The sequence below is a fragment of the Phoca vitulina genome, unplaced genomic scaffold, assembly GCF_004348235.1.
Source record: "Phoca vitulina isolate PV1807 unplaced genomic scaffold, GSC_HSeal_1.0 scaffold43, whole genome shotgun sequence".
NCBI lineage: Eukaryota > Metazoa > Chordata > Mammalia > Carnivora > Phocidae > Phoca > Phoca vitulina.
In genome coordinates, this window is record NW_022589746.1 from 6,055,799 (window position 1) to 6,082,011 (window position 26,213).

Consider the following 26,213-nt stretch of genomic DNA (forward strand, 5'->3'; position numbering starts at 1 on the left):
ACCATGCTGTGGGGTCAAGCTGCAGGATCGTTATTCCCACTGCTGCCCAGGATTTCACTGTGTGAATACACCAGAATTTGTTTATCCATTCAACGTGGGCACTGGAGTGCTTTCCAGCTTTGGGTTATTCCGAATAGCGCTTCTATGAACACTCTAGTACTTTTCTCTTGGTGAACACATACACATTTCTGTAAAGTACGCACCCAGGAATGGGGTTTTAAGATCATATGGTATGTACATCCAACCCAGGCTATTTCATGGAATAAGAAATTTACTGGATAGAGCTTGGAGGCTCAAAGAATTGACAGAAAGCTAGAAAGAAAGAGACCTAGGAGGATGTGGGGGGTGGGGCAAGATAGCTAGTGGGGCCGAGGAATGGACCAGGAATGGTCTACTCAGCACTCTGCCGTCCCGGGTCACTGTTAGCCGTGGGCACAGAATCCCTGCAGCCTGCCTGGCTTAGATGCCTCCCCTTCTGGGCCAGTGAGCCCCTGGATCACCGCAGCTCCCATAAAACCAATCTCAGCATCTTCTCATTTCTCGGCCACTTGCTCCAAGCTCATAGGTCCAGGCCAAGGAGTCCAGGCAGTTCACATCAGGCCACTGGCCCCTCCTTGGCTGGCCTGGTGCTGGAAAGGGGGTACACCTGAGAGACAGGGAAGACCTCCCCCTTTCAGCATCCACAGTGAAAGGGAGTACTATTGCATCCCACTAAATGTACATGTAAGGGATGATTCCCTCCCCGTAGGAAGGGGAGGTCAGATGCTGGACAGCCAAACTGCAAACACAAAGTGACAACAGTCCACAGCGGGTGCACCCACTTTGGTTCACTTCCTAGTGAGTGGCTAGCAGGGCGAGGGGCTCATCTATCTGTTTGGGTATCTAGGAGCCCAAGTGCATGACCTTGCCTTTAGGAAGAGGGCAGTGAGTTCAGGGACACTTTAGACGGGACAAACCAAAACGACGAAAAAGCATCTCACAGAGGAAGGTAAGGGAGAGAAGAGGAAAAGGAAAAAGCGAGGGACAGAGGGGAGGGACAAGAAAAGTGAAAACCAAGGAGAGAAAGTCTGGAGGAAGGCGAGAAGCACCATTTCTTCCTGATCTGATTTAGCCAGCGTCCATGCTGTCCCACTTTCTCGTGTTCTCTGATGTGCTTTTATGAATTGTGCTTTGCTTAATCAGGTTAATGATGTTGACATGGACCACAGAAGAAAGAGCTCCTCGTCATCAACCGAGACGGGGAAGGGTTTGAAGTCTGATGATCACACACAGCCACACAATTCTGCTCTCATTAGAGCATACAGCTTCCTAACCTCACTGGTGATACCTGTGAGCTTTAATGAAGTGAAGAATCGCTTCCAACAAAAGAGGCAGAGAATAAAAATGCACTAAAACCATTTGCAAGGTGGCAAGTTATTAATTGATCTGAAATTATATTTGGCTCCTTGTGGGCAATTTTACATGAGTCCTCCAACCACGGTGTCTTTGAAGTCATGCATTCCTGCCAGTGTTATATTGGAGCTTTTAGCAATTTGTTTTAAATGATAATCAGAGCTTCCATCTATGTACACCTCTCTGTGGCCTCCCAGAGAGAAAGGCGGGAGGAGTAATTACCATTATCCCCAATTAGCAGGTTAGAACATTCCAGGCCCATGATGGCTTGTCCCATATCATGCAGCTAGCTGCTGTGAGAGCCAGGGAGGACGCCAATGGAAGGGCACAAACTTGGACAGGGAGCTCTCTGCCCCCGTGGTTTACTCTCTTTCATCATTTTTGTTTTAGGCGGGGCGTGCAAATTGGTCTCAGAAAACCCAAGGGCTGTCTAATCTTCCACTGGGGCATCCACGTATCTGTCTTATCGTTTTCCACAAGCTATTTAGGCCCAACGTGCCTTCTCCTGGCAAAGATGAGGAGAGAAGTGTGCTGCACTTACTTATACTAGAGAGAGATAGAACGAGCAAGCAAGGGAGAGGGAGACTCTCAAGCAGCCTCTCCACCGAGCACGGAGTCTGACACGGGGCTCGATCCCAGGACCCTGAGATCACGACCTGAACCGAAATCAGGAGTCGGCGCTTCACCCACTGAGCCACCCAGGCACCCCTCAGTTTTCCTCTCTTTAAAACAGACAGACCTACTCTCGTGACAGTTATTAATTGCTGGGGCATTAAATAAGTGAATACGGTCAATGCTCAGATCATGGGTGGTGCAGAGGAAGCTGCTGCCCTGTGGCTTGCTCCTCTGGGGCAGAAACCACTCTGGTGACACCCCACGGGGCGCCGTGCTGCACCCAAACAGGTCCCTACTAGTGCACCCAGGACAGAACTATGGAGGAGTCAGAGAAGGAGAAGCAGGAAGATGGGACATGTGGAGGGGGGACGGTGCCCTTGGGTGGTGCGGCCGGAGCGCACAGACAGCTACCATGGTGTGCACAGACAGCGCAGCTTGCTACAATATTCCCCCAACATCGACATTTGTAGAAGGACCCTCTCCAAAGTGGTCGAGGGTAATCAGTGGGAAACAGGGACCTGTGACCTTGCAGAAAAGACACACATTGGGAAAGCCGTCTGATGCTGTGGGTTATTTCCTTTCTAACAGGATGAGGGAAAAGCAGGAGATAGAGAACTTCCAGATGAAAACATGATCCACATATCTCAGTGGGTCCAAATGCTCTAATTTGCTATTGAATTATTGGGAATGGGGGGAGGGAGGGACGTAGTTTTTCTTTCCCATAAATTAGCCACTGAAATGTATGAGCTCGATGTCCTGAAGAGGGAATAGATGCTTTAAAAAATTAAACCCTGAACCCCATACTTATTTTTACTTGGCACGTGCTATTTGGCTACAAAAATGTCTATTTGCCAGTGATGGAAATGCCATGAGACTGAAAAGAAGGCGTGACATGGAACGCAACTAAGAAATGCAGCGGAGGAAGGCGGCCCGGGCCATCCCGGTGGGGGAGGGCGGGGGTGGCTGGGACTCCCTACGGCTAAGAGCATGCGGTCTCTGCCAGGGAACTATGGACAGAAAAAGAGCCACGTCATCACCAATGGAGTCAGAGGATGGTACAAAAGAACTTCTTCTCTCGGAAGGGGTTTTCTGACGCAGGCACTGGTATGATGAGGGGGTCTTCGCGCACGTGAGCTTCACAGTAGGCCAGGAGATCCGCGGCTGCCTGGGACACCTGCAGCGGACACAGCACAGGTGCTGGGTTAAGAGCCAGTTCACGGTGGGTCCAGCACAGAGGTGTCCGTGTGGACACGGCCAAGGATAAGGCCATTCCCAGCCTGGAGAGAGGGTCTGTGCAAACCCAAGGAGACAGGGTTTGAAACATGCCTGGGTGGAAAGAGGTCTGGCCTGGGGGTGCTAGATCAACCTCCAGAGAGGAATGAGAAGGTCCAGACATCCTTGTTCTACTCTCAATTGAGTGACGAGTGGAGGCTCCAGGCCAGTAGCTTCACAATTACCCTGCTAAACCATGTCTAGATGAATAAAGCTGAGAACTGGGCCCGGCCAAACCAGTGATTGTGTTTACTGTTGTTATTAATTGTTTGATTGCAATCCACTCTCATGACCAGCACAGAGAGACACTTCATTCTCCCCAAGAGAACACATATTATTAGCATATTATATAGATTACATACATGAGCTATGTACTCTCAGCACGTGTCTTAACTCACAATGGCCATTCCCCTGTGCAGGGAGTTGTTGCTGACCAGAAATCTCCTTCCCCTCCATTTTCCTTCCAGTCTTACCTGAAGCCTGAGGATACATGGTGGTGGTGCCCTGAACTATCCTCCTCATTCAAGCCCAGGGGTTCTAGAGGAGGAGCTGGGTGGGAGCCGGCAGAGGGCCGAGACGCCTTCCCTAATAGGAAAATGAAGTTACCAGCTCGCTCCTTTCACCCGGGGTCTGGGTCATGTGCTCGGCAAATGAATGGCCTGTGCATTAATGCATCCTGCCAATTAGGTTGTTCTGTCTTCAAGGGCTTATTAGAGGCTACAGGAGGGGGTAAGTATACAGCAGTCAAATGAGATCCTTTCGGTACATTCAAAGTCTAAATCTTCCCTAGAATGTTAGAAACATTCCACAAATGAATGAAAAAATGTCTTAGAGCCTCCAGTGTATACAAGTCACACACATTCCCTCCAGGTTTTAAAGACTGACCTATCTTCCAAAATTTTCCAGAAATTCTTCTGATTTCCAGCCCAGACCTATCTGATTTAGCAGTGGCTGGAATCCTACAAATAATTCTAGTAGAGAAGTATAAGACATCCCCCCCCCCCCCATAAAACTAGAGGTTGAACAGATGAGTCAAGCTCGGAGCCCCTGGGTGGCCCAGTCCGTTAAGCGTCTGCCTTCAGCTCAGGTCAAGATCTCAGGGTCCTGGGATCAAGCCCTGAGTTGGGCTTTCTGCTCAATCGGGAGCCTGCTTCTCCTTTTCCCTCTCAAATAAATAAATAAATCTTAAAAAAAAAAAGAAAAACTTTAATATACCTCGGTTTACCTTTTGACATGATCCAGCTGGCCCAAAGCTAGCTTGCTAAATTGTAACTGCAGTGTGACCCTTCCCGCGGGCCACACTTGTTCGGATGCTTAACATCCTTCGTGGGTGGATTTGAATAGTTCCATTTCCTGAGAGCGACCACAAGGGGGCGCCCCACTGGGGGGGGGGCTGCTGCACGGTGACCAGGATGTCAGACCAAGGCATTAGAAGAAGGGGCCCCAAAAATGTAGCTCTGGAGGTGCCAACCTCCAGTTATAAGACAGTCACAGGGATGAAAAGTAAGCAAAGCGTAGGGAATATAGTCAAATAGTATTTTAACAACACTGTATAGTGACAGATGGTTACTACACTTACTGTATTTTGTAATGTACAGAATTGTGGAATCACTGTTTCACACCTGAAACTAATATAACACTGTATGTCAGCTATAGTTCAATTTAAAACAACAATGAGGCTTTGTAGGACGGCTGGGCGAAGGAGAGATGGGGCTGGGCTGTCCCTGCCTCCCATCCGTGTGTCTGCTGCCCACGCAGCTCCGAGTCTATAGCACCCGAACAACTAAGCTGTTCATGTCTGGCCTTGCTAGTTTTCAGCAGATCTAATCTAGGGAATTTTCTATCACCTCTAAAGGTGATACTGCACTTGGTTCCACAATTTTTCTTTCAGGAAAACAGGCTGTTCTTTGATTGCCTCCTTTTGCCTGCTGGTTTTAGGATCACAGATGTGCTTGCTGAGTTAGAACGACAGTCCTCTGGAGGGTGGAGTCCTGTCTGGGCACCTGTACAACGGGAATGAATACCTAATGGGGACTGTCTTGGTGCCAGGTAATAAGAGCCCAATTTAAGACCAAACGGGCAGATCTGGGTTGGTTCCATGCAATATTTATATCCTAGATGCCCTCGTTTTGTTGAAACAACACTCAAAGAGCGCGTAAGTCATCCTACAATCAAAGAATCAAGGGAGGTTTCCAGCTCAGCCGTCAGCCCCCTTATTTCACAGAGCGTGCGATGTTCCTTTATTTCCTGCATAAACAGAGTATTTGGATAACCCCTGAAGTTTGTTGTTATGTGATCTGTAAAGATAAATATAAGTAATGAACATCTTAATGAGTCTTACACATGAAAAGTGACATCCTGACACACAACTTAAGATCCAGGCATTACTTAACCCAAACCTGCTTGTTAGGTTGCGTGGGAGGTTTTTCTTAATCAGTCCTAGATTGATTTTTATAGTTGAAAGTTTCCTTCCACGCATATAAAATATGGGCTGCAGGCTTTGCCAAATTGCAGAAAACATCTGCCATCTTTGAAACAAAAAACATATGATTTGCTTTCAAAGAGAAAATTTTATTTGGGTTGGAAATTTAAAACTCCCTTACTGTTTATGCTTTCTCATCAAGCCTAAAGTCTGCTTTACCTAAAGACCTCTGTTACGAAATGCCCAGAGCCTCTCTGCCTCTGCTCCTTAGTATTGAACTGTTAGAAGACAACAGATGTTGAAAAGAATTGGCAGCCTGGGAGCAACTGTGGAATTTTACCATTGCATTTCAGAGTAAAAGAGGTGATTAAAACAGCCCAAGTTAGCACATAATCCTGTTAGTTGCACTATAATTACAAGCTTCAATGATGGGAGAAAATGTTGCAATTACTATAGTCAAACTCTTCGACAAGACAGATGACATAATTACTATTCTGGCTGTGACACCCACTGCATTTATCCTTTGCATCTAAAGTAGAGCAACTCACACCTATTTCCCAGCAATCCGGGTCTATTTAACGATACTACTTGGAATCAATTTCAAGCATGTTTGATGGTTCTGCCTGTTCCTCCCTCCACCCCAAGAAAACAAAGCAGGATTATTGTTGAGAGCACAGCCAGGTTGCAGCCCCCGTGGTGCAACAACAGTATCTTTTACAAGGTCAAACTCAGTGCACGCTCCCAACGGAAGTCATATGCTGGTTTTCCCCAGTGGAACCCTCAGGACATTACAGGAATTATACCTCACCTCTAAAGTCTGAGCAGACACCACAGGGTGAATCCTTGTGCATTTTTTCTTTCTTCTAATGTCAGGAAGTATTCGAGATCAAAACACCAGTTCCTAAGCACATGCTCAAGATACTTGCTTATTATGATGCCGTGAACTGAATGTTTGTGTCCTCCCCCACCCTAAACCAAACAGGGAAGCCTAAATCTCAATGTATTTGGAGGTGGGGTCTTTGGGAGGTAATCACGTCATGAGGATTGAACCCTTATGAATGGGATTAGTGCCCTTCTAAGAAGAGACATGCGAGAGATCTCTCTCCACCTGCCATGTAAGGTGGGAGAGATCTCTCTCCACCTGCTATGTAAGGTCACAGCAAGGAGGTGGCCACCTGTAAACCAAGAAGAAAACTCCCACCAGAACCACACCAGCACCGTGATCTTGGACTTCCCAGCTTGCAGAGCTGTGAGAAATGAATTTCTGTTGTTTAAGCCACAGGTCTGTGGCACTCTGTTATAGCAGTATGAGCTAGCTAAGTAAAACATTTGGCTTCTAGTGGATCCCAGCAACTACTCTGTATTGATACAGATCAATATAGGCAATTTTCAATTGTTGGGTCCTAGGCCACAGATATAGCAGCTAGTTGGGAGTGGGGAAGGTTATCCCTGGAGGATACGAGGTGGGAGGGGGCTGGAAGATACATGGGAATACACGAATAATATAACAGAGAGTCCCTCTCTGAATTCTAAAGTCAAATGTTCATAATGGTGGATTAGCTATCATTGCATAAGGTTTTTTTTTTTTTTCCCCACATGAGAAGTTGATTGCACAATGAGCGGTAAATCCAAGATACTTGCAAGAGAGTTTAGTATCTCCAAGTTAACCTAACTAAGAGCTGATATTACATGGCCTTCACTGCCGGAAGAGCTAAGCCCTCACTGAGCTTGATTAGAATGATTAACCAGATCCACTGTGGACCTCAACCTAACCAAACCCTTTCAACAGGTTGGTACATGTCCTATATGATTCTGACCACCTCTTAGTTTTGACATATCCCAGTTTTCCACAAAGGAACCCCTAATTCAATCATTTTGCAAGTTTACTGAAAAGAGTAATTTATTTGGTGACAAGAAGTAGTGAAGTCACTCAAGAGGTTTCTGGGGTTTACTTAAAGGTGAAAGATGGATGTAACAAGAAGGTTCTAGGCTCCAGGGATTCTAGAAAGCCAGCGGCATCTCTTAGAGAGGAAGCGTTGGATTGTGAGTCAGGAAACAATGTCTCTGACCGAGCTGCGCTCAGCTCTAATGAGCTGTGTCATTCTGGGCAAGACAAACACTCAGGCACTGAGTATCAGTCCTGTCAACGGGAATAGCAGTAGCTGCTGGTCTGTGATGAAGCGACATAATGGATGCTATTATATATACAGCATATTATTATTTCATTATTCATTTGGCTCCTTTCTGGGAGGGCGTTGAGAAACAGACATGAGGAAGTTTCTCAGAAATTATTAGGGCAACTGGGTGCCCACAGTGCCCCGAACCCAAATCCTCATGAATTGGAAGTGTCCCTCACCTTTTTCAAACGCACCTTTTGTCTTCTTGTTCTCCTGCTTATGTTCTCTTCTTTGATTTAATTCAAAGATTTTTCTCCTTTGATCTGACAGCTATTCTAGAATCGCTCATTCCTAGCCCCCTGTCTTTGAATTTATTTCTAAATCTGACTGTAGACAGTTACCATCTGAATCGGTCTGGGTGAGAGCTATGAACGTTTCTGGGAGAGGATGAGAAACCGAAGAGAAGGTTTAAATTGCTAAAGTAGCAGAAGGAGCAACGAAGGGGTGGGACCTAGAGTTCAGACTGGACACGTTAGAAAGGCAAAATCTGTTCGCACTGCCTTGACCTTGGGCTGGGTCACAGGATGTCATTTATATTTATTTTCTTTTAGACATGTCATTCTTGCAACCTTCACATCATTTCTCATCTTGATTATATCCCTTCCCTGGACTTCTCCGGATGCTTTTAATTGGCTGTCAGTGACCTATCAGAACACGACGGACTCCCTGATTTTGTTCTTTTTCAGTTTTCCACAGGAAACACCATGGTATTTGAGCCTCACTCATCTTCTGTTTTAACAACAAGTGGCTTTCACTTTAGAATCTTCTCGTTTGGCTTTGGAAAACACAGCGTGTTTTATCTTGTAGAGAAATGAAACCATAAAGAACACATGTTGTTCTTTTAAAAGAACTCACAAACTGGCAGCACTGTCATGACTCTTAGAAGGGCTAGAAAAAAAATAAGGGTAAGACACGTGAAAGACTTATCTGTGAGAAGAATATGAGGAAAACTGGTTCAAATATAAATGTGAAGCAAGAGCCAAAAGGCTGACACCCAAAGGTCTGTCCCAGCAAACTTCTGCACGCTTACTATTCGGTTCCACTCAACAGCTCTGTGTTATCCATGCTGATGGGCAGAACCAGTAGAGAAGATAAACCTGACCTCATTTACACTTAAATTTGGAATATAATTTATGATTTTTATGCAGTGTGTTTCCATGAAAATATGGTCATATTTTGCGTTTGGCTACTGGTCCCTAAGGGAATGAGGAGGAAGATATAGATTGTATACAAAATGGACAGTGTACATGCAGATAATGTGGGGGTGAGATCCTATGTGGGAAGGACAGAAAGGGTCTCTTTTTCTGCTTACTATACCACATGGTCACCTCGCATGGCACCCTCTTCCCCCTTCACATATCATCATACCATATAAATGATAATAAAATCAGAGGAGGGAGTGAGTAACTGGGTCCTCAGGGGTTGGTGGCATCTCTGTGGAAGAGGTGATTCCAATGAAGAACTTTAATTTTGAAACAGTTTTATTGTCTTTACAATAATAATCCTTATTTATTTGTAAAATTGCCAAAAAAGTTCAAAGCTGGAAGCAAAAATCAACTGCCACTTGGAGACAGTGCTTTGGTGAACATCTTTTCCGATATCTTACTATTCATCTTTCTACATACAATTTCATATACTGTTCTGTAACATGCTTTTTTGTTAACTCAGTACACACAGATGTATGTCATTGTTTAGGATGATAATGAAGTGTAACACTGTCTCTACCTAACTTACTTAAGCAATACCTATTGATGGACAGTCGAAAATTACAATTTGTCGACATTATAATAGGGCTCTGATGAAATTCTTACTTCCCTTCATTATTTGTGAGATAGTCTCTGGATAAATTTCTAGAAGTGAGAATACTGGGGTCAAGAGTATGCACAATAAACATTTTGATACATACCCCAAACTATCCTTCTGGAAGACTATATCAGTGTCCACTCCAACCATCAAAAACCTCTCACTTCACGGCCGATGAATGACAGTGGATTTCATCAAAGATTAAAAACATCAACAGTCTTACAGTAGCCAAGATATGGAAGCAATCTGAGTGTCCATCAATAGATGAATGGATAAGGAAGATGTGGTATATATATATATATATATATACCTACACAATGGCATATTCCTCAGCCAAATAAAAGGATGGGATCATGCCATTTGTGACAAGGTGTTTGGACCTAGAGGGTATTATGCTAAATGAAATAAGTCAGACTTGAAAAAGACAAATACCACATGATTTCACTCATATGTGGAATAACAAAAAGCAGCAGTCAACGAGAACAAACTGATGGTTACCTGAGGGGATTGGGCAAAATGGATGAAGGGGAGTGGGAGATTCAGGCTTCCAGTTATGGATTGAATAAGTCAAGGGAATAAACGGCAGAGCATAGGAAACATAGTTAATGGTACTGTAATAGTCTCAATGGTGACAGATGGTAGCTACACTTGCGGTGAGCACAACATTACATATAGAGAAGTTGAATCACTATGTTGTACACCTGAAACTAATGTCACATTGTGTGTCAACTATACTAAGACAAAAACAACTGTATGGGTCTCGATGTGTGTGTGTGTGTTTTTTTAAGCAGATCTTAATGTTGTTTTGAGCATAATTCTTTTCTTACTTATGGAGGTAAATGTCCCTTCATATATTTAACCATTTATATTTCTCCATTTTAAACTGCCTAGTCATTTGTACAGTTAAAAAAAAGAGGATCTTTTCTTATTGACTTTTCAGAGAAATTTCAGAGAGGTTTAGAGAAATTAACCCTCCGTTACACAAGTGCAAATGTATTTATTTTGTTGATTGGAAATTTTTACCATATTGAATTTTTTAAAATACAGTCAAAACTTTTATGTTATGAACTGTGGATTTTGTGGTATATTTGGCCTTCCTGAATATTTATAAAAACAGTTGTTCCTATTTTCCTAGTACTTTTATGGTTTTATTTGTTATATTAAATCTTCGATCAGGGGCGCCTGGGTGGCTCAGTCTGTTAAATGTCTGCCTTCAGCTCAGGTCATGATGTCGGGGTCCTGAGATGGAGTCCTGCGTTGGGCTCCGTGCTCAGCTGGGAGCCTGATTCTCCCTCTCACTCCACCCCTCCCCTCCCAAATAAATAAATAAATAAAATCTTTAAAAAAAATAAATCTTTGATCAAAGTTAGGGACTGAACCATGTCCCCCAAACTCGTATGTTGAAGCCATAAACCCTAATGTGACTATTTGGAGATATGGCCTTCAGGGAGGTAATAATTAAGGTTAAATGAGGTAAAAAAAAAAGGGGGGTGGGATTCCCTAATCTGATAGAATTGGGTATGTTTAAAAGAAGAACAAACACCAGAAAGCTCTCTCTTCCCCTGAGCACAGAGGGAAGGCCATGTGAATACATGGTGAGAAAGACAGAGGCCTCACCAGACATCAACCCGACTGACACCTTGATCTTGGACTTCCAGGTTCGAGAACTGTGAGAAATTAAATTTCTGTTGTTTAAGCCACAGAGTCTGTGTTGTTATGGTAGCCCAAGCAGACACATACAATCCATCTGAAGTTCTCTGTATAAAATTAGTGATGTATGCAGCTTTACTTATTTTCCAAAGGGCTAGCAGTTTCCAGCAACATTTATAAATAATGTGTTCTCCACTGATTTGAGATACCATCTGGATCATATTCCAAATTCCTAGTACATTTGGATCTATTTAGGACTTCCTATTCTGTTCTATTGATCTAATTATAAAGCTTTAAATACTCTGATTTTATAATAAACTTTAATACCTCGCAGGAAATTTCTACACATCTTCTTCTTTGAACACAGATACTTAAAAAAATTCCTGGATACTCTCACACATTTATTCATCCAATTGAACTTTAGAATAGTTTGAAGTTTGCTTTCTCCAAAAACAGAAACAGAATTTTGATTAGATCTGTGTTGAATTTATATATTAGTTTACAGAGAATAGACATTTTTACAATATTGACTCTGCCTATTCAAGAAGAAGGTGTCCACTTTCCTTTATCCAAATTGTCTCCACCTTCCTTCTTTCAAGTCTTTTATGCCCTTTTATGTTTTGAGTGTTTGTTAAAAAATACACGTCTTACACATTTACATATGGCATTCTCAAAGTCAATTTCATTGTTTAAGAGATGGTTTAAAAAGGATACTGAGGCTGACATTTACTCATACTATTACCACCATTTTACTGCACTATGGTCAAGGAATGTGGTATGAACCATTTCTACTTTTTAGAATATATTAAAATGTTCCCTGATTGGTACTTACAGAAAAGTGTTCTTATTATTTTCTGGAAAAAGATATATGTCCCATCATCCATCTACCTATCAATCAGTCAATCAATCAGATCAACCTAATTAATTTTATTATTAGTATATGCTTACCTCTCTTTTATCTAGTTGATCCACCAAAGACTAGGAAAGACATGCTATACTCTTACACAACTTGTCCATCTTGACATTTTGTGAGATTTTGCTTTGTCTATTTTTGATACAATTAGATTGAATGGTAAGACTATGTTTAGCTTTATAAGAATCTGCCTTCCAAAATGGCCGTACTATTTTGCATTTCCACCAGCAACAAATGAGAGTTCCTATCCCTCCACATCCTTGTCAGCATTTACTTTTGTCAGTTTTTTGGATTTTAGTCATTCTAATAGTTGTGTAGTGATATCTCATAGTTCTTTTAATTTGTAATGCTCTAGGGGAATATGATGTGGAGCATCTTTTCATATGCTTCTTTGCCATCTGTATATCTTCTTTGGTGAGATGTCTGTTCAGACCTTTGCTTTATTTATTTTTTTAAGATTTTATTTATTTATCAGAGAGAGAGAGAGAGAGCACACAAGCAGGGGGAGCAAAAGCAGAGGGAGAAGCAGGCTCCCTGCTGAGCAAGGAGCCCCACACGGTACTCAATCCCAGAATCCTGGGATCATGACCTGAGCCGAAGGCAGACACTCAACCAATTGAGCCACCCAGGCATCCCCTTTGGTCTGTTTTTTTAATGGGGTGGTTTGTTTTCACATTGTTGAGTTTTAAGAGTTCTTTGCATATTTTGGATACCAGTCCTTTATCAGATATGTGTTTTGCAAAGGCTTTCTCCCAGTCTGTGGCTTGTCTTCTCATCCTCTTAACAGTGTCTTTCACAGAAAAGTTCTTAATTTGAATGAAGTCCAGCTCATCAGTTTTTCTTTTGTGGATTGTGCTTTTGGTGTTATAGCTAAAAACTAATTGCCAAACCCCAAGGTCACCTAGATTTTCTCCTGTGGCTTTCCTCTAGAAGTTTTATAGTTCTGCCTTTTATGTGATCCATTTTGAGCTCTTTTTTGTGAAAAGTATAAGGTCTGTGTCTAGGTTTATTGTTTTGCATGTGGCCATCTAGTTGTTCTGACAACATCTGTTGAAGAGACTATCTTTTCTCCATTGTATTGCCTTTGCTTTTTTGTCAAAGGTCAGTTGACTATATTTATGTGGGTCTATGTCTGAGCTCTCTATTCTGTTTTATTGATCTCTTTGTCTATTCTTTTGTCAATATCACATTGTCTTCATCAGTGTAGCTTTATAGTAAGTCTTGAAGTTGGGTAGTGTCAGTCTTCCAACTTCCTCTTCTTCAATATTGTGTTGGCTATTCCTTTTTTTTTTCTTTTTTTCCCTTCTCCATATAAACTTCAGAATCAGTTTGTCAGTATCAACAAGCTTTTTTATTGGTAGTGTCCTGAATCTGTAGATCAAGTTGGGAAGAACTGACATCTTAAGAATATTGAGTCCTCCTATCCATGAACATGGAATGTCTTTATTTATTTAGATTTTCTTTGATCTCTTTCATGAGTTTTGTAGTTTTTATCATATAGATCTTGTACATATTGTAACCAGTGGTTAAAAAACGATTGATAGGAGATGGTGAAGGTGAGTGGATTGAATCTGAAGCAATAGTTGTAGACCCTGAAATCAATTGTGTTGAATTTGATGGGGAGAAAAGTTGTGATCAATGTGGCTTATGATACAGGAAAGAGGGTGGGTCCTATTTCTGTTAGAGTTGGACCTGTGATAGTTGCAAGTTAATGCACAGCATAGTAGCTCTGGAGAAATTTGGGCCAGGAAAGTGGACTATTCGGTTGAAGCAGCTTAGTCTCAAATAATACTTGTCCCAAGTGATATTAATATAATACAATCTTGCAAACCAAAGCCCATTGGTAACCTGCGCTTGAGAAGATGGTTTTCTTTCTAGGTAGAATTGTATGATCAAGCTAAGATTAAGTTTTTCTTAAACACTAGAATGCCCAAAGCACCAATCTAATGAAAAATACACAGCAATGACTAGAATAACCACAAACTTTGGGAGTAGAGAAAAGAACACCACAATGGGCTGGTGTAAATTCTTTGTCAGATTATGCTTGCTTATATTCAACCCATGTTAGGGTCTAACTTTTGGAATAAAAGGTCATGTTGAAGGAAGTAGACTCTCAGGTCATTCCTATGGAAGAGTTCACCCTCTGCCTCACTGGCAACATTCACTCTACAAGACACCTAATATTCTTTTTGCTGCAGCTGTTGATGTTTATACATTCCATGAACGGACACAGATGGGCAGAGATCTCTAACCATTTGGTACCTAATGGAGTAAAAATGTCTGATGCCCAAATCTGAAGTCTATAAAGAGTAAAAATTGAAAAGACTGATGACCCTATTGTACTAACAGATAAAGAATCCAGAAGAATTCCAAGACTGAATTGATCTAGAAACCGTAACCTGGTAAAGACTTTGGATACCAGTGATAGCTTCCTGAGGCAGATGACCTTTGGAGTGATGGCTCAGAGAGACTTTCTGTGGTGAGTGAAGTGCTTGGCTCTCACTAGTTTCTAAAAGATGGGAAAGAGAGACTGGGCAAAATGGCACTATCCTAGTAATGTTGAAGATCTGGGGGTGAGTGGTGCTTTGACAGTGCCTACGAAGAATGCATCAAGTCCAATCTTGTGCAGATATTAGAGGGCATGCCAATATTTATTCCTGATGGACATGAACTCCTCTAGCATAGCAGACTCAACTGTACTAAAGCTTGTTGGCTCTGAAGATTCTATGGTGATTGAAGCTGGATTGGAAGCAAACCTTGTATTGAAAAAAAATTTGTTAAAAAAATTTTAAATTTTGGTAAAACGCACATAAAATTTACCATCCTAACCACTTTTAAATGTACAGTTCGGTATTAAGTATATTCACATTGTTGTGCAGCCTACACAACAGAACTCTTTCACCTTGCAAAACAGAAACTCTGTACCCATTAAAAAACAACTCCCCATTCCCTCTCCCCCAGCCCCTGGCAACCACCACTCCACTTTCTGTCCCTATGAATTTGACTATTCTGGGTATTTCATATAAGTGGAATCATACAGTTTTTGTTCTTTTGTGACTGGCTTAATTCACTTAACATAATGCCCTCATGGTTCATCCGTGTTGTAGCCTGTGTCAGAATGTCCTTCCTTTTTAAGGCTGAAAAATATTCTATTGTATGGATATACCACAATTTGTTTATCCATTCATCTGCCGATGGACACATAAGTTGCTTCTACCTGTTGGCTATTCTAAATAATGCTATGAACTGAATGTACAAATCTCTTAGAGACCCCGATTTCAGTTCTTTGGGATATATACCCAGAAGTAGAATTGTTGGATCATATGGTAATTGTATTTTTAACTTTTTGAGGAACTACCATACTATAGCTTTCTATCACGGCTGCACCATTTTACATTCCCACCAACAGTGCACAATAGTTCCAATTTCTTCACATCTTCACCAACACTTGTTATTTTCTGTTCTGTTTTGTTTTGATAGTAGCTATCCTGATGGATGGGAGGTAATGAAAAAGGTTTTTAACACTAAATGTTGTTATTCTAGTCCCCTCTCTCCTGTGGTAGAGCTTGTTGCTACTGCTGGGACCCTTAGAACACAAGAGAGAGCCCAAAGAGACAGCTGGATGAAGTCCACTGAAGTGTCCCTAGCAGCTCAGCACAAAGTTAGGGACCTCACAAGGCAAGAGTTTGGACATCGGCCAAAAAGCAGGGCCTTTGTTTCATAGCCCTGATCAAAAAAGGTGCTCCTGCAGGTGTTGCTTATTTGTGATGTATGAGCCAGTGTTTATAGCTGTAGGTTTCCTATGCCCTTTTAGGGGGAACAAGGCCTGTGATGCATGGACTGCCTCACATGACCCTGTTTCTATGATATTGATTTGTATCTCCTTTACTGAAATCCAATTATTGGAAATGAAATAATATTGCTAAAGAAGCACACATTTTACATTATATTTGACTTTCTGCATAACTGGGAATAGTACTTCTGTTGCCTAGCACATAAATGACCCCTTGGCTAGTAGAGAATTCTTTGCAGAACTTTAGAATTTTTACATAATCTTAGGCTGGCCACTTCTGAACTGTGTGATGCATTGTTGTCCAGACTGATATTTCTGCCCTTTGTAGGTAGGGCACTGTGGTTTAATGATTAGACTCGAGGTTCGGGGTTGGTATCCCCACTTAATCACATAACTGTGGGCCTAAGTTTTCTTGTCTGTGAATTGCGGTATGAGCAGCACCAATATCTTAGGGCTGGGGTGAGGATTCAAGCACTTAACACATATTGTTAGGGGCATGTGTCCCAAATGATTACTTTCTCTGCCTGCATATTTAATGGGCTTTTCCTTTACTTTTGAGAGTAAGGAACCTCAGCAGGTATATGTGTCTCAGGGCTTATTATTTTCTATTATAGTCCTTCCTGGAACATGATGAGCTGTTTGGATCTGCAGATTTAAGTCTTCCTTTATTTAATGAAACCTTTTTATATTCTCCCCTTAAGAGTATTTTTTATTCCATTTGTTCTCTCTGCCAGGAACATCAACATCCAAATGTTGGAATGTTGCTGCCAGTCTTTATTTCTATCACCCTCTCTCTAACTGCTTTGATCTGATTGTTCATCTTTTCTTTTGCATTATGTATGAGTTTCTGAAGCCTGTGCCCCATGTCATTAATTTGGTTTTCTAGAGCATATGTTACACTCTTTGCTCCTTCTAATGATATTCCCCATCCCCCCTCAACTTCTTTCCTTAGTTTTCCGCCTCCCTTTCTAACTCATTATTTTATCTCCTCTTTGAGCTAGTGTTTCATAGATTCTATGTTTGCTTTACATTTTTTGAGACTCTAAAGCAGTTACCTAAAGTTTTCTTTGGTTTTCTGGAAGACAACTTTTTCCTAAATGAATGCTTTATTGGTCTTTTATATGCTATAGTCCGATTCTTGATTTTTTTTGGCAGTATGTTTACATAGGTCCAGAAAATTTGTATGGAACCACAAAAGACCCCAAATAGCCACAGCAATCTTGAGAAAGAAGAACAAAGCTGGAGGCATCACAATCCTAGATTTCAAGACATACTACAAAGCTTTGGTAATCAAAACAGTATGGTATGGGCACAAAAATAGACACAGAGAACAATGGAACGGAATAGAGAGCCCAGAAATTAACCCACACTTAAATTATTAATTAATCTATGACAAAGGAGGCAAGAGTATACAATGGAGAAAACACAGTCTCTTCATCAAACAGCGCTGGGAAAACTGGACAGTTACATGCAAAAGAATGAAACTGGACCACTTTCTTACACCATACATAAAAATAAACTCAAAATGGATTAAAGACCTAACTGTGAGACTCCAAACCATTAAACTCTTAGAAGAAAACATAGGCAGTAATTTCTTTGGCATCAGCCATAGAAACATTGTTCTAGATATGTCTCCTGAAGCAAGGGAAGCAAAAAGCAAAAATAACCTGTTGGAACTACACCAAAATAAAAACCTTTTGCACAGTGAAGGAAACAATCAATAAAACTAAAAGGCAACCTACTGAGTGGAAGGAGATATTTGCAAATGATGTATCTGATAAGGGGTTAGTATCCAAAATATACAAAAAACTTACACAACCCAACACAACCCCCCCCCCCCCCAATAATCCAATTAAAAAATGGGCAGAGGACCTAAATAGGCATTTTCCCAAAGAAGACATACCAATGGCCAACAGACACATGAAAAGATGCTCAACATCACTCATCATCAGGGAAATGCAAATTAAAACCACAATGAGGTATCACCTCACACCTGTCAGAATGGCTAGAATCAAAAAGACAAGAAACAACAGGTGTTGGCGAGGATATGGAGAAAAAGGGAACCCTTGTGCACTGTTGGTGGGAATGCAAACTGGTGCAGCCACTGTGGAAAACAGCATGAAGTTTCCTCAAAAAATTAAAAATAGAATTACTATATGATCCAGTAATTTCACTACTGTTTACCCAAAGGAAACAAAAACACTAATTTGAAAATATGTATGCACTCTTTGGTTTGGTTTTGTTTAAAGGATTTACTTATTTATTTGAGAGAGAGAGAGCAAGAGAGAGAAAGCAGGGGAAGGGGCAGAGAGAGGGGGAGAGAGAATCCCAAGCAGACTCATGCTAAGTACAGAGCTTGACGTGGGGCTCGATCTCATGACCCTGAGATCATGACCTGAACCGAAATCAAGAGTCGGATGCCTAACCGACTGAGCCACCAGGTGCCCCTGCTGTAGTGCTTTTAAAAAGTAATACTGCAAAATTGGAAATAAGGGAAATGTCCCAAGGATAGGAGATAGTTAAATAAATTATTGTACATCAGGTGATGGAGCAAAAAGATAGTAAAAATGACATTTCAGGAGAGTATTTACTGACCTGGATATGTCATCACAATATACTATTTGGTGATAAGTCAGGCTGCAAAACATAATCACCACAATTTTATAAAAAGAAAAATAGGCAAATAGCTAGATGGAAAAAACATGGAAATGTAGTAGTTATAAATTATTTAAATTTTCTTCCTTATACTTTTATTTTCCAACATTCTCTAAAGTAAATGAGTACCATTTTTATGAACAGAGAAATAATGTTATTTTTAAAACAGGAATTAAAGCCCTCAGAATAGGGTACCTACTTTCTTAGTCTCACTCGAAGCTTCTGGATGTTCTCTCTCTCTCTTTACAAGCCTTACTCACACTACATGCTTCTAGATAAATCCAACTTACTCTCGTATCTTTATGGTTTGAAAAAAATTCTAAACAGAATAAACAGAGTATATGTAAAATATATCTTCAACACTTGCAAATTCAACTCTTGTGTCCTTGCGTTGTCTATACAATATTTTTTGATCACGTATTCCCTTTTCTTTTATTATTTATTAAAAGATTTTATTTATTTATTTGAGGAGGGGGGAGGAACAGAGGGAGAGGGACAAGCAGACTCCGTGCTGAGCGCGGAGCCTGACGCAGGGCTCGATCCCACAACCGGAGCCAAAATCAGGAGTCAGAAGCTCAACCGACTGAGCCACCCAGGTGGCCCTGATCATGTATTCTCTTTTCTTTTAAACACCAAATCACAAAACCTCAATGTCCAAGAGTAAATGGGAGTAATTCCTTTTTTTTCTAAGGCTATTCTGTCCCTTTTAAAACCCTTTTCTCCAAATTGTTCTTAACTGTTATGGAGAAGGATTGCGAGCGACTGTCATTATTTGTCATGATATGATTTCTTTTCTTCTACGTCAATAACTTCCCACACTAGTCTACTTCTGCTGCTGTCTCTTGGGCTTTAGCTTTTAGAGCATTCATCAACTGACATTGTTCTTTCTGCCCTCATTTTTTAGTAGTCTATCGAATGCAAGTTGCTATAAAACTGGGTTGATCTATCTGTCAGCAATCAGCATATCAAGCCCGTGTTGACAAAATTAGTCTCAGCCGAATGACAGCCCTATTAGGGATTGTTAGCACATCCCACAGCTGTTTGAGTCATCTGCCACAGGCCTTAGAGCAAATGAGAGAGAGAGAGAGAGAGAGAGAGAGAGAGAGACTGAGCATAGTCGCTTGGCAAGTCTGTCAGCGGTTTCCTGGTCCCAGCTGAGAGTTAGGTTTGCTAAAAGGCGTGGTCCCCCTGCAGAGCCCACCAAGTCACAGCCCCTGGGACTGGCCCAATGTCAACAATTCCTCTTTCCCTGGGGCAGCAGAATCAAAGCACACTCAGCAGTGCCCAATAGAGAGGTAGGTTCCATAAGCCTTCCTGGGAGCCTGCGACCTGGCCCGCTCGGGACGTCTGTACCTTCGCCACGGGACAACACCTTCTCCACAGCTGTTCTCCTCTGCGCGGGCGGGGGGAGGGGGGGAGGCGGGCGGGGACAAGCCGGCTCTGCAGACCATTTTCTCCACTTAAACCTCTTGTGCTTTGCTCAGCTCATATCCGCCGTAACTGTTTGACAAATTTTCCCTGTTCGGTGATCAATGTCATTTATGTACTTTCCCAGTAGAATTTTATATAGCTTAAGCCTCTCATGGGTGAGAAAAAGAATAAGGCTCTGGGTATTCTTTTCCTGTGCACCAAAATAGTTTCCATGATAGCCATCTCTATGTGTTCTTTGTTTCTTTTTTAGGATCCTGAGTATTATTTTCCCAGCTTTTTGCTTTTTGGGAGGCCATACGGGTTCTATGTGGAATCTTCTTTGTTCTTATGATACATGGCAAATATTTACTTTTTTTTTTTTTTCTTAGCAGCTGATCTAGGTTCTCAAAGAGAGCCCCCATCTTGGCTGGGAAATATCCTGAGAAGCTTCTAGGCCGGACAGAGAAGAATCCCATGGATGTCGGGAAGCAGGTGTGAGCTGGGGGAGGTACCCAACAAACATTAAATGCAGGTAGGGAGGATGCTGAGGTGGTGGGGAGAGGGTCTCGGAAACCCAACTGTGTGTGGGCCTGAGGCCTGGCTGTGGGCTATGTATAAAGCCTCCCTCCTACATCCCCTGCAAAATCTGGGACAAAGCCAATGTCGGCGCTGGTAGTTGTGTGCAGATGATGTTCTGGGGGGACAAACAGGACTTCAAGACCATAGTGGACATTTTGGCTCCATCTTCCCTCCATGAACTGTCCAGACCTCTCTGAGTTGACCCTATTCCTTTTTCCTACCTTGGCAACCTGAACAACTGCTTCATGCAGTTCCTTTTTTTCCTCTTCTCTCCCCCTTAAGAGTCATCCCCTTTATTCTCATGAACTGCAAGTTCCATCCTTCCCTTCCCTCTTTCCACGTTGGACACTCTTCTAGTCATGGTAAACTGTGAAGCCCAGAGGTGGGCTCTGCAGCTGGCTACGTACCTTGCCAACCACAGTCCCTTCTGGTTCCGTGCCCGACACCTGTCCTGCCAGTGCCGTCCTCCGGCCCCCACCTGCCGTGCTCCCACCTGGGAGCCAGCTCTGTGAGACTCGTACTTGCACTTATTTCTTCCACAGAGCCTCCAGATGTTTCCCCCACAGCATGCTCCCCCGTCTCTCCAGGGCCTAGGGAAAGGCAGGACGCACTCATCTTTCCCATGCAACAGCCTGTCCTTTTCCCCCTCATTCCCATCACTTTTCGTTTGAGTTCAGTGAATTCTAGGAACTGCTCCTCACCTCCTTCCATGTGCCTGCCCTCTGTCATTGACCCTCCAGGCTCCTCTTTTCCCTCCTCCTCTCCTGCAGTGACCTCTCACCCATTCTAGAAAGGCCACTTCTCCCTGGTGACTCTCTTCCTCTTTCCTCCCTCCTCAAGGTCCCTATTAAGGTCAGTTTGGAGTGTTCTTGATGGTTTCTCTCTCTCTCCAGCTTCTGTTTTTTTTTTTTTTTTTAAGATTTTATTTATTTATTTGAGAGAGAGAGAATGAGAGAGAGCACATGAGAAGGGTTAGGGTCAGAGGGAGAAGCAGACTCCCTGCCGAGCAGGGAGCCCGATGCGGGACTCGATCCAGGGACTCCAGGATCATGACCTGAGCTGAAGGCAGTCGCTTAACCAACTGAGCCACCCAGGTGCCCCAGCTTCTGTTTTTATTGTCTGGCTAAATGATAACAATACACACCTCATTTTGCCAAAAGCTGCATCAAATAGATTTTCTTCCCCAAAGCCCTGCTGTGCCCCAAAGCAAGAGGTGTCGAGCGCTTAAACGCACATGTGAGCTTCGCACCCGGGAGGATGGCTATTATACAAAAAAATAAGTATTGGTGAGGATGTGGAGAAAATGGAACCTTTGTGTCTTGTTGGGGGATATGTAAAATGGTATGGCTGCTATGGAAACATGGTGGTTCCTCAAAAAGTTGAGCATAAAATTGCCATATGATCCACCAATCCCACATCTGGGTATATACCCAAGAGAACTGAAATTGGGGACTCCAAACACTCGCACACCCATGTTCATAGCAGGACTGTTCACAAGAGCCCAAAGGCGGAAGCAGCCCAAGATGATGAACACTATACCCAGGTGAATGGGTAGGTAAGAGGTGGTACATTTGATGGAATATTCTTCAACCACAAAAAGGAAGGGAGTGCTGACATACGCTACGGTGTGGACAAATCTCGGGGAAGACGTGCACCAAGTGAACTAAGTCATATGCGAAAGGACAAACACTGCACGATTCCTCTTGTTGGAATGAGGTTCCCAGAATAGTCATATTCATAGCAACAGAAAGTAGACTAGAGGTTGCCAGGGAGCTGGGGGAGCTAGGAATGGCGGGGTTGTATGTCTGTTGGCGATCAGGACAAGTTCCAGAGATGGGTGGTGGGGACGATGACTGCACAATACTGTGAATGAACCTCATGCTACTGTACGCTTAAAAATGGTTACAATGGCAAACTGCATGTTATGTGTATCTTAGCACATTTTTTAAAAAAAAATTAAGAAATGTTCAAGGTTTTGGGAGCAAGGGGGAAAAACCCCACATGTGATTGCACAGCTCCAGCGGGGATGTGGTCCCTTGGGGCCACCTCTCTCCTCAGGACCAGGGTCATCTCTTCAAGGACCAAACTCTGCCCACCTGAACCACACCTGATGTGGCCGTCAGTGGCCTCCTCCCCGGAGTCACCACAGAGTCTGAAGATGCCTGCAGGAAGCCCTCTCCTGGGGTCCAGGAGCCGCATTTCCATCACCCAGTCGCTGCAGGAACAGGACGAACTACCCTTCTGAATACCATCTAACAAACTTGACTTTGAGTTGGTTTATGATTTTTCCTTGTTCTTCTAGAGACATTGCATTGGACTTTAGTGACTCTTGAAGAGTCCTTCATTGTGGGGACATCTGGTGACTGTCACAGGTGAGGGTGGTGGTGGTTGTCACGGGTGAGGGGTGGTGGTGACTGTCGTGGGTGAGGGGTGGTGGTGACTGTCACGGGTAAGGGTGGTGGTGACTGTCGCGGGTGAGGGGTGGTGGTGACTGTCGCGGGTGAGGATGGTGGTGAATGTCGTGGGTGAGGGTGGTGGTGGCTGTTGTGGGTGAGGGTGGTGGTGACTGTCACGGGTGCAGGGTGGTGGTGACTGTTGTGGGTGAGGGTGGTGGTGACTGTCATGGGTGAGGGTGGTGGTGACTGTCGTGGGTATAATTTAAATAAATTACAGAATTTATCTTCCTTGTTAGACTCCTGGCACAGCGTCTGTCCCACCGCCAAGGCCGGTGCCCACTGTCTTTCCAGTCTCTGGCCACGGAGCTGGAGAGTTGGGCTCTAAATCCTTCTCCCTAGTGTCTCCCACACAGACTCTCTGAGTCTGCACCCATGTCTTGGTGTGTCTGCCTGGGCTCTGCTCCACTCTACGCCTGTCTCTGCGGCTTTGGCTGCCTCCTGGCCTCTGACAACTTCACTCTTGCCGGCAGGTCAGTGCGTCTCACGGTCCTGGCTTCACACTTCGTCATCCGGATGCTCTGCACCTGTGTACCCGGCACCCCCAGGCTGCCCGAAGTGGCCTTCCTGGCAAACCCGCAGCTCTTCTGTCCAGCCCAGCTGCTCCAGATGAGCCATGCTCGGCTCGCGCTAGCCTTCCCTACCCTCCGATACCACCTCAGAACCACTACCAGCTCCCAGCTCCACTAAGCCTTCTCTGAGCAAGACGATGGGGCAGCCCACGCGTGTCTGCATCTCAGCAGCACACGTAGTACAGAGCAGGTCCACAGGCGTGTTTATCAAAAGAGCGAGTCTCCCCACCATCCTCATCCTCTCAGCGAATGTCTGTCCTCTGGATCTCATTTTGAGATCCATGCCTATACTGTTGGGGATCTCCCTCCTTTATCTTTTTTTTAAAGATTTCATTTATTCATTTGAGAGAGAGAGAGAGAGAGCATGCACACATGCACGAGTGCGGGGAGGGGCCAAGAGAGGGGGAGAAGCAGACTCCCTGCTGAACAGGGGCTCAATCCTGGAACTCCGGGATCCTGACCTGAGCTGAAGGCAGACAGATGCTTAACTGACTGGCCACCCAGGTGCCCCTCTCCCTCCTTTAGAATTGTTTAGTTCCTTGCTCTTTGCTCTAGCCTAGAGATCAAGGAGTGATGTCTAATTTGTAGCTGGTATCAGTACTTGCAAGATAGAGACACCTGAATAATACTGGTGCACTTATGGCAATTTGTATCACGCTGTATTCCCTCCTTGCTTCATATATCATTATGTCACTTTCTGTCCTCGTTTACTGCCTCCTTGGATAGCTCAAACCCCAAAGCCCCAGTGTTCCCACAACTGTCCCGATGGAGGCAGGAGCTGCTGCTCTCTGGCCATAACTCCAGCAGGAGGGGAGGGCTCGGTGCTGGGAACCTCGGGGAGAGACTGTCCGCTCTGCCAGCAGAAGGCTTTAGGGTTCACCCATTACCCCCTGCAATCCGTCCTTTTTGAATCCCAGATGCCTGGGTGAGACCCCTGGTTCTGTGTGCCCAAAGGCCACTGGACTTGAGTTTCCTGGTGTCAGACTCCTGACACTGTTCCAGCTCTCTGACAGCTGATGAACCCAAACGGTATCGGAGAGCCCCATGCTTTGCCTGGCCCCCTGCTGGCTTCTGAGAGCATCTGGAGACGAGGTGGCTTCATCCTGCCTCAGCCCTCCCAGCGTGAAGAGAGCTACACTCATCAGAGGAATGAACATGGTGGGAGGTGACTGGTGCCTCTCTTCACATTCCCCAAAGGAACATTTGAAAACATGGTGCACGGTTCAATGCTTCCCTCCCAACAGCACCCCTGTCAAAATACCCAATGTGGTCTAACCTCGAAGTCACTGCATCGGGCAGGAAAACGATGATGGATCTCACTGTTAAACCCTCTCCCTTATTGGCATGACAACAGAGCAAAATAGAGCTGAGATGAATATGAGTCTATTTTTGGCAGCTCCTTACGGAATTCATGCACACTGTGTATTTTGCATCATTTGAATCCTTGAGCACACTTGGAACTCGGAGGCAAACTCTCATTTGTAAATGTTACAGCTGCCAAGGTTGGCTGGCAGCTCCGCTGGGTGACGTGTTAACTCTCACAAGGAAATAGGGGGAATGCTTGGAGCTGGGTTTTGGCTGGTGTGTGCTTACCTTGACCCTGTCCATACAGGCTTCCATCTTCAGCTGCTCTACAGCCTTCCTGGCTTGCGAGATGCTAGTGGTGCTGTTGTTGGACATGACTTCTTTCATTCTGCTGTCCCTGAAACAAGTGAAGTTGAAGGTTGGAAAAGGCTTACCCTCCCCACCGTTCTCCCCTCTCCTGCCACCTACAGCTTCTCTGTCCAAGCCAGGGAGCGTTTGTGAGTAAACCCTCCTGGGACAAGAGAAGGAAATGCTTCACTAGAGTGATGGGAGTGAGACCTTCTGCTTTTGTTTGGCAAGACCTTCTCAGCCATGGGTAGACCAGATGGTCCCAGCCAGCATTACTTTACTAGCCCCATGACCACAGTAATGCCTTGACTTTTGTGTAGCACTTTGTTAGTAATAAATCATTTTCCTACACATTTGTTCATTCATTCTTCTAGCAGCCCTGAAGGTTGGCAAAACATATTAAGTTCTGTTTAGTAAGTAAAGAAAGTATAAAACTCAGAAATTAAGCCAACAGCTAAAGGTCTCACAGCCAAACTTTGTGGATCCAGAACTCAAACTCAAAGCTTTGAAGCCTAGTAAAAGGGTTCTTTCAATGTTTTCACGTGGCCCTCCGGCAATCTACTGCTCTAAGTACACGTCTCCCCTGGAAACAACTGTTTTATTATTAATTTGAATTTGCTTTCGTTCCAAAAATCTTACAGACTCTATGCTAGCAGTTTGTTTTTATTTTTATTTTTATTTTATTTAAAGATTTTATTTATTTGACAGAGAGAGACACAGCGAGAGAGGGAACACAAGCAGGGGGAGTGGGAGAGGGAGAAGCAGGCTTCCCACTGAGCAGGGAGGCCGAGGCAGGGCTCGATCCCAGGACCCTGGGACAATGACCTGAGCTGAAGGTAGATGCTTAACGACTG

At 43.7% G+C, this 26,213-nt stretch overlaps 1 protein-coding gene across 4 annotated transcripts in view; it reads right to left on the bottom strand.

The window, feature by feature from the left end:
* Positions 1-2,030: 2,030 nt before the first annotated feature.
* Positions 2,031-26,213, bottom strand: part of GNG4 (G protein subunit gamma 4) — a 65,219-nt gene continuing 41,036 nt past the window's right edge. For all 4 annotated transcript variants that reach the window (XM_032430352.1, XM_032430351.1, XM_032430354.1 and 1 more), the window contains 2 exons: positions 25,300-25,408; positions 2,031-3,181 (listed from right to left, as the gene is read on the bottom strand). In XM_032430352.1, the coding sequence (XP_032286243.1) occupies positions 3,053-3,181; positions 25,300-25,398 (228 nt within the window). In that variant the 5' untranslated portion in view covers positions 25,399-25,408 and the 3' untranslated portion in view covers positions 2,031-3,052. The remainder of the gene's footprint in view (positions 3,182-25,299; positions 25,409-26,213) is intronic.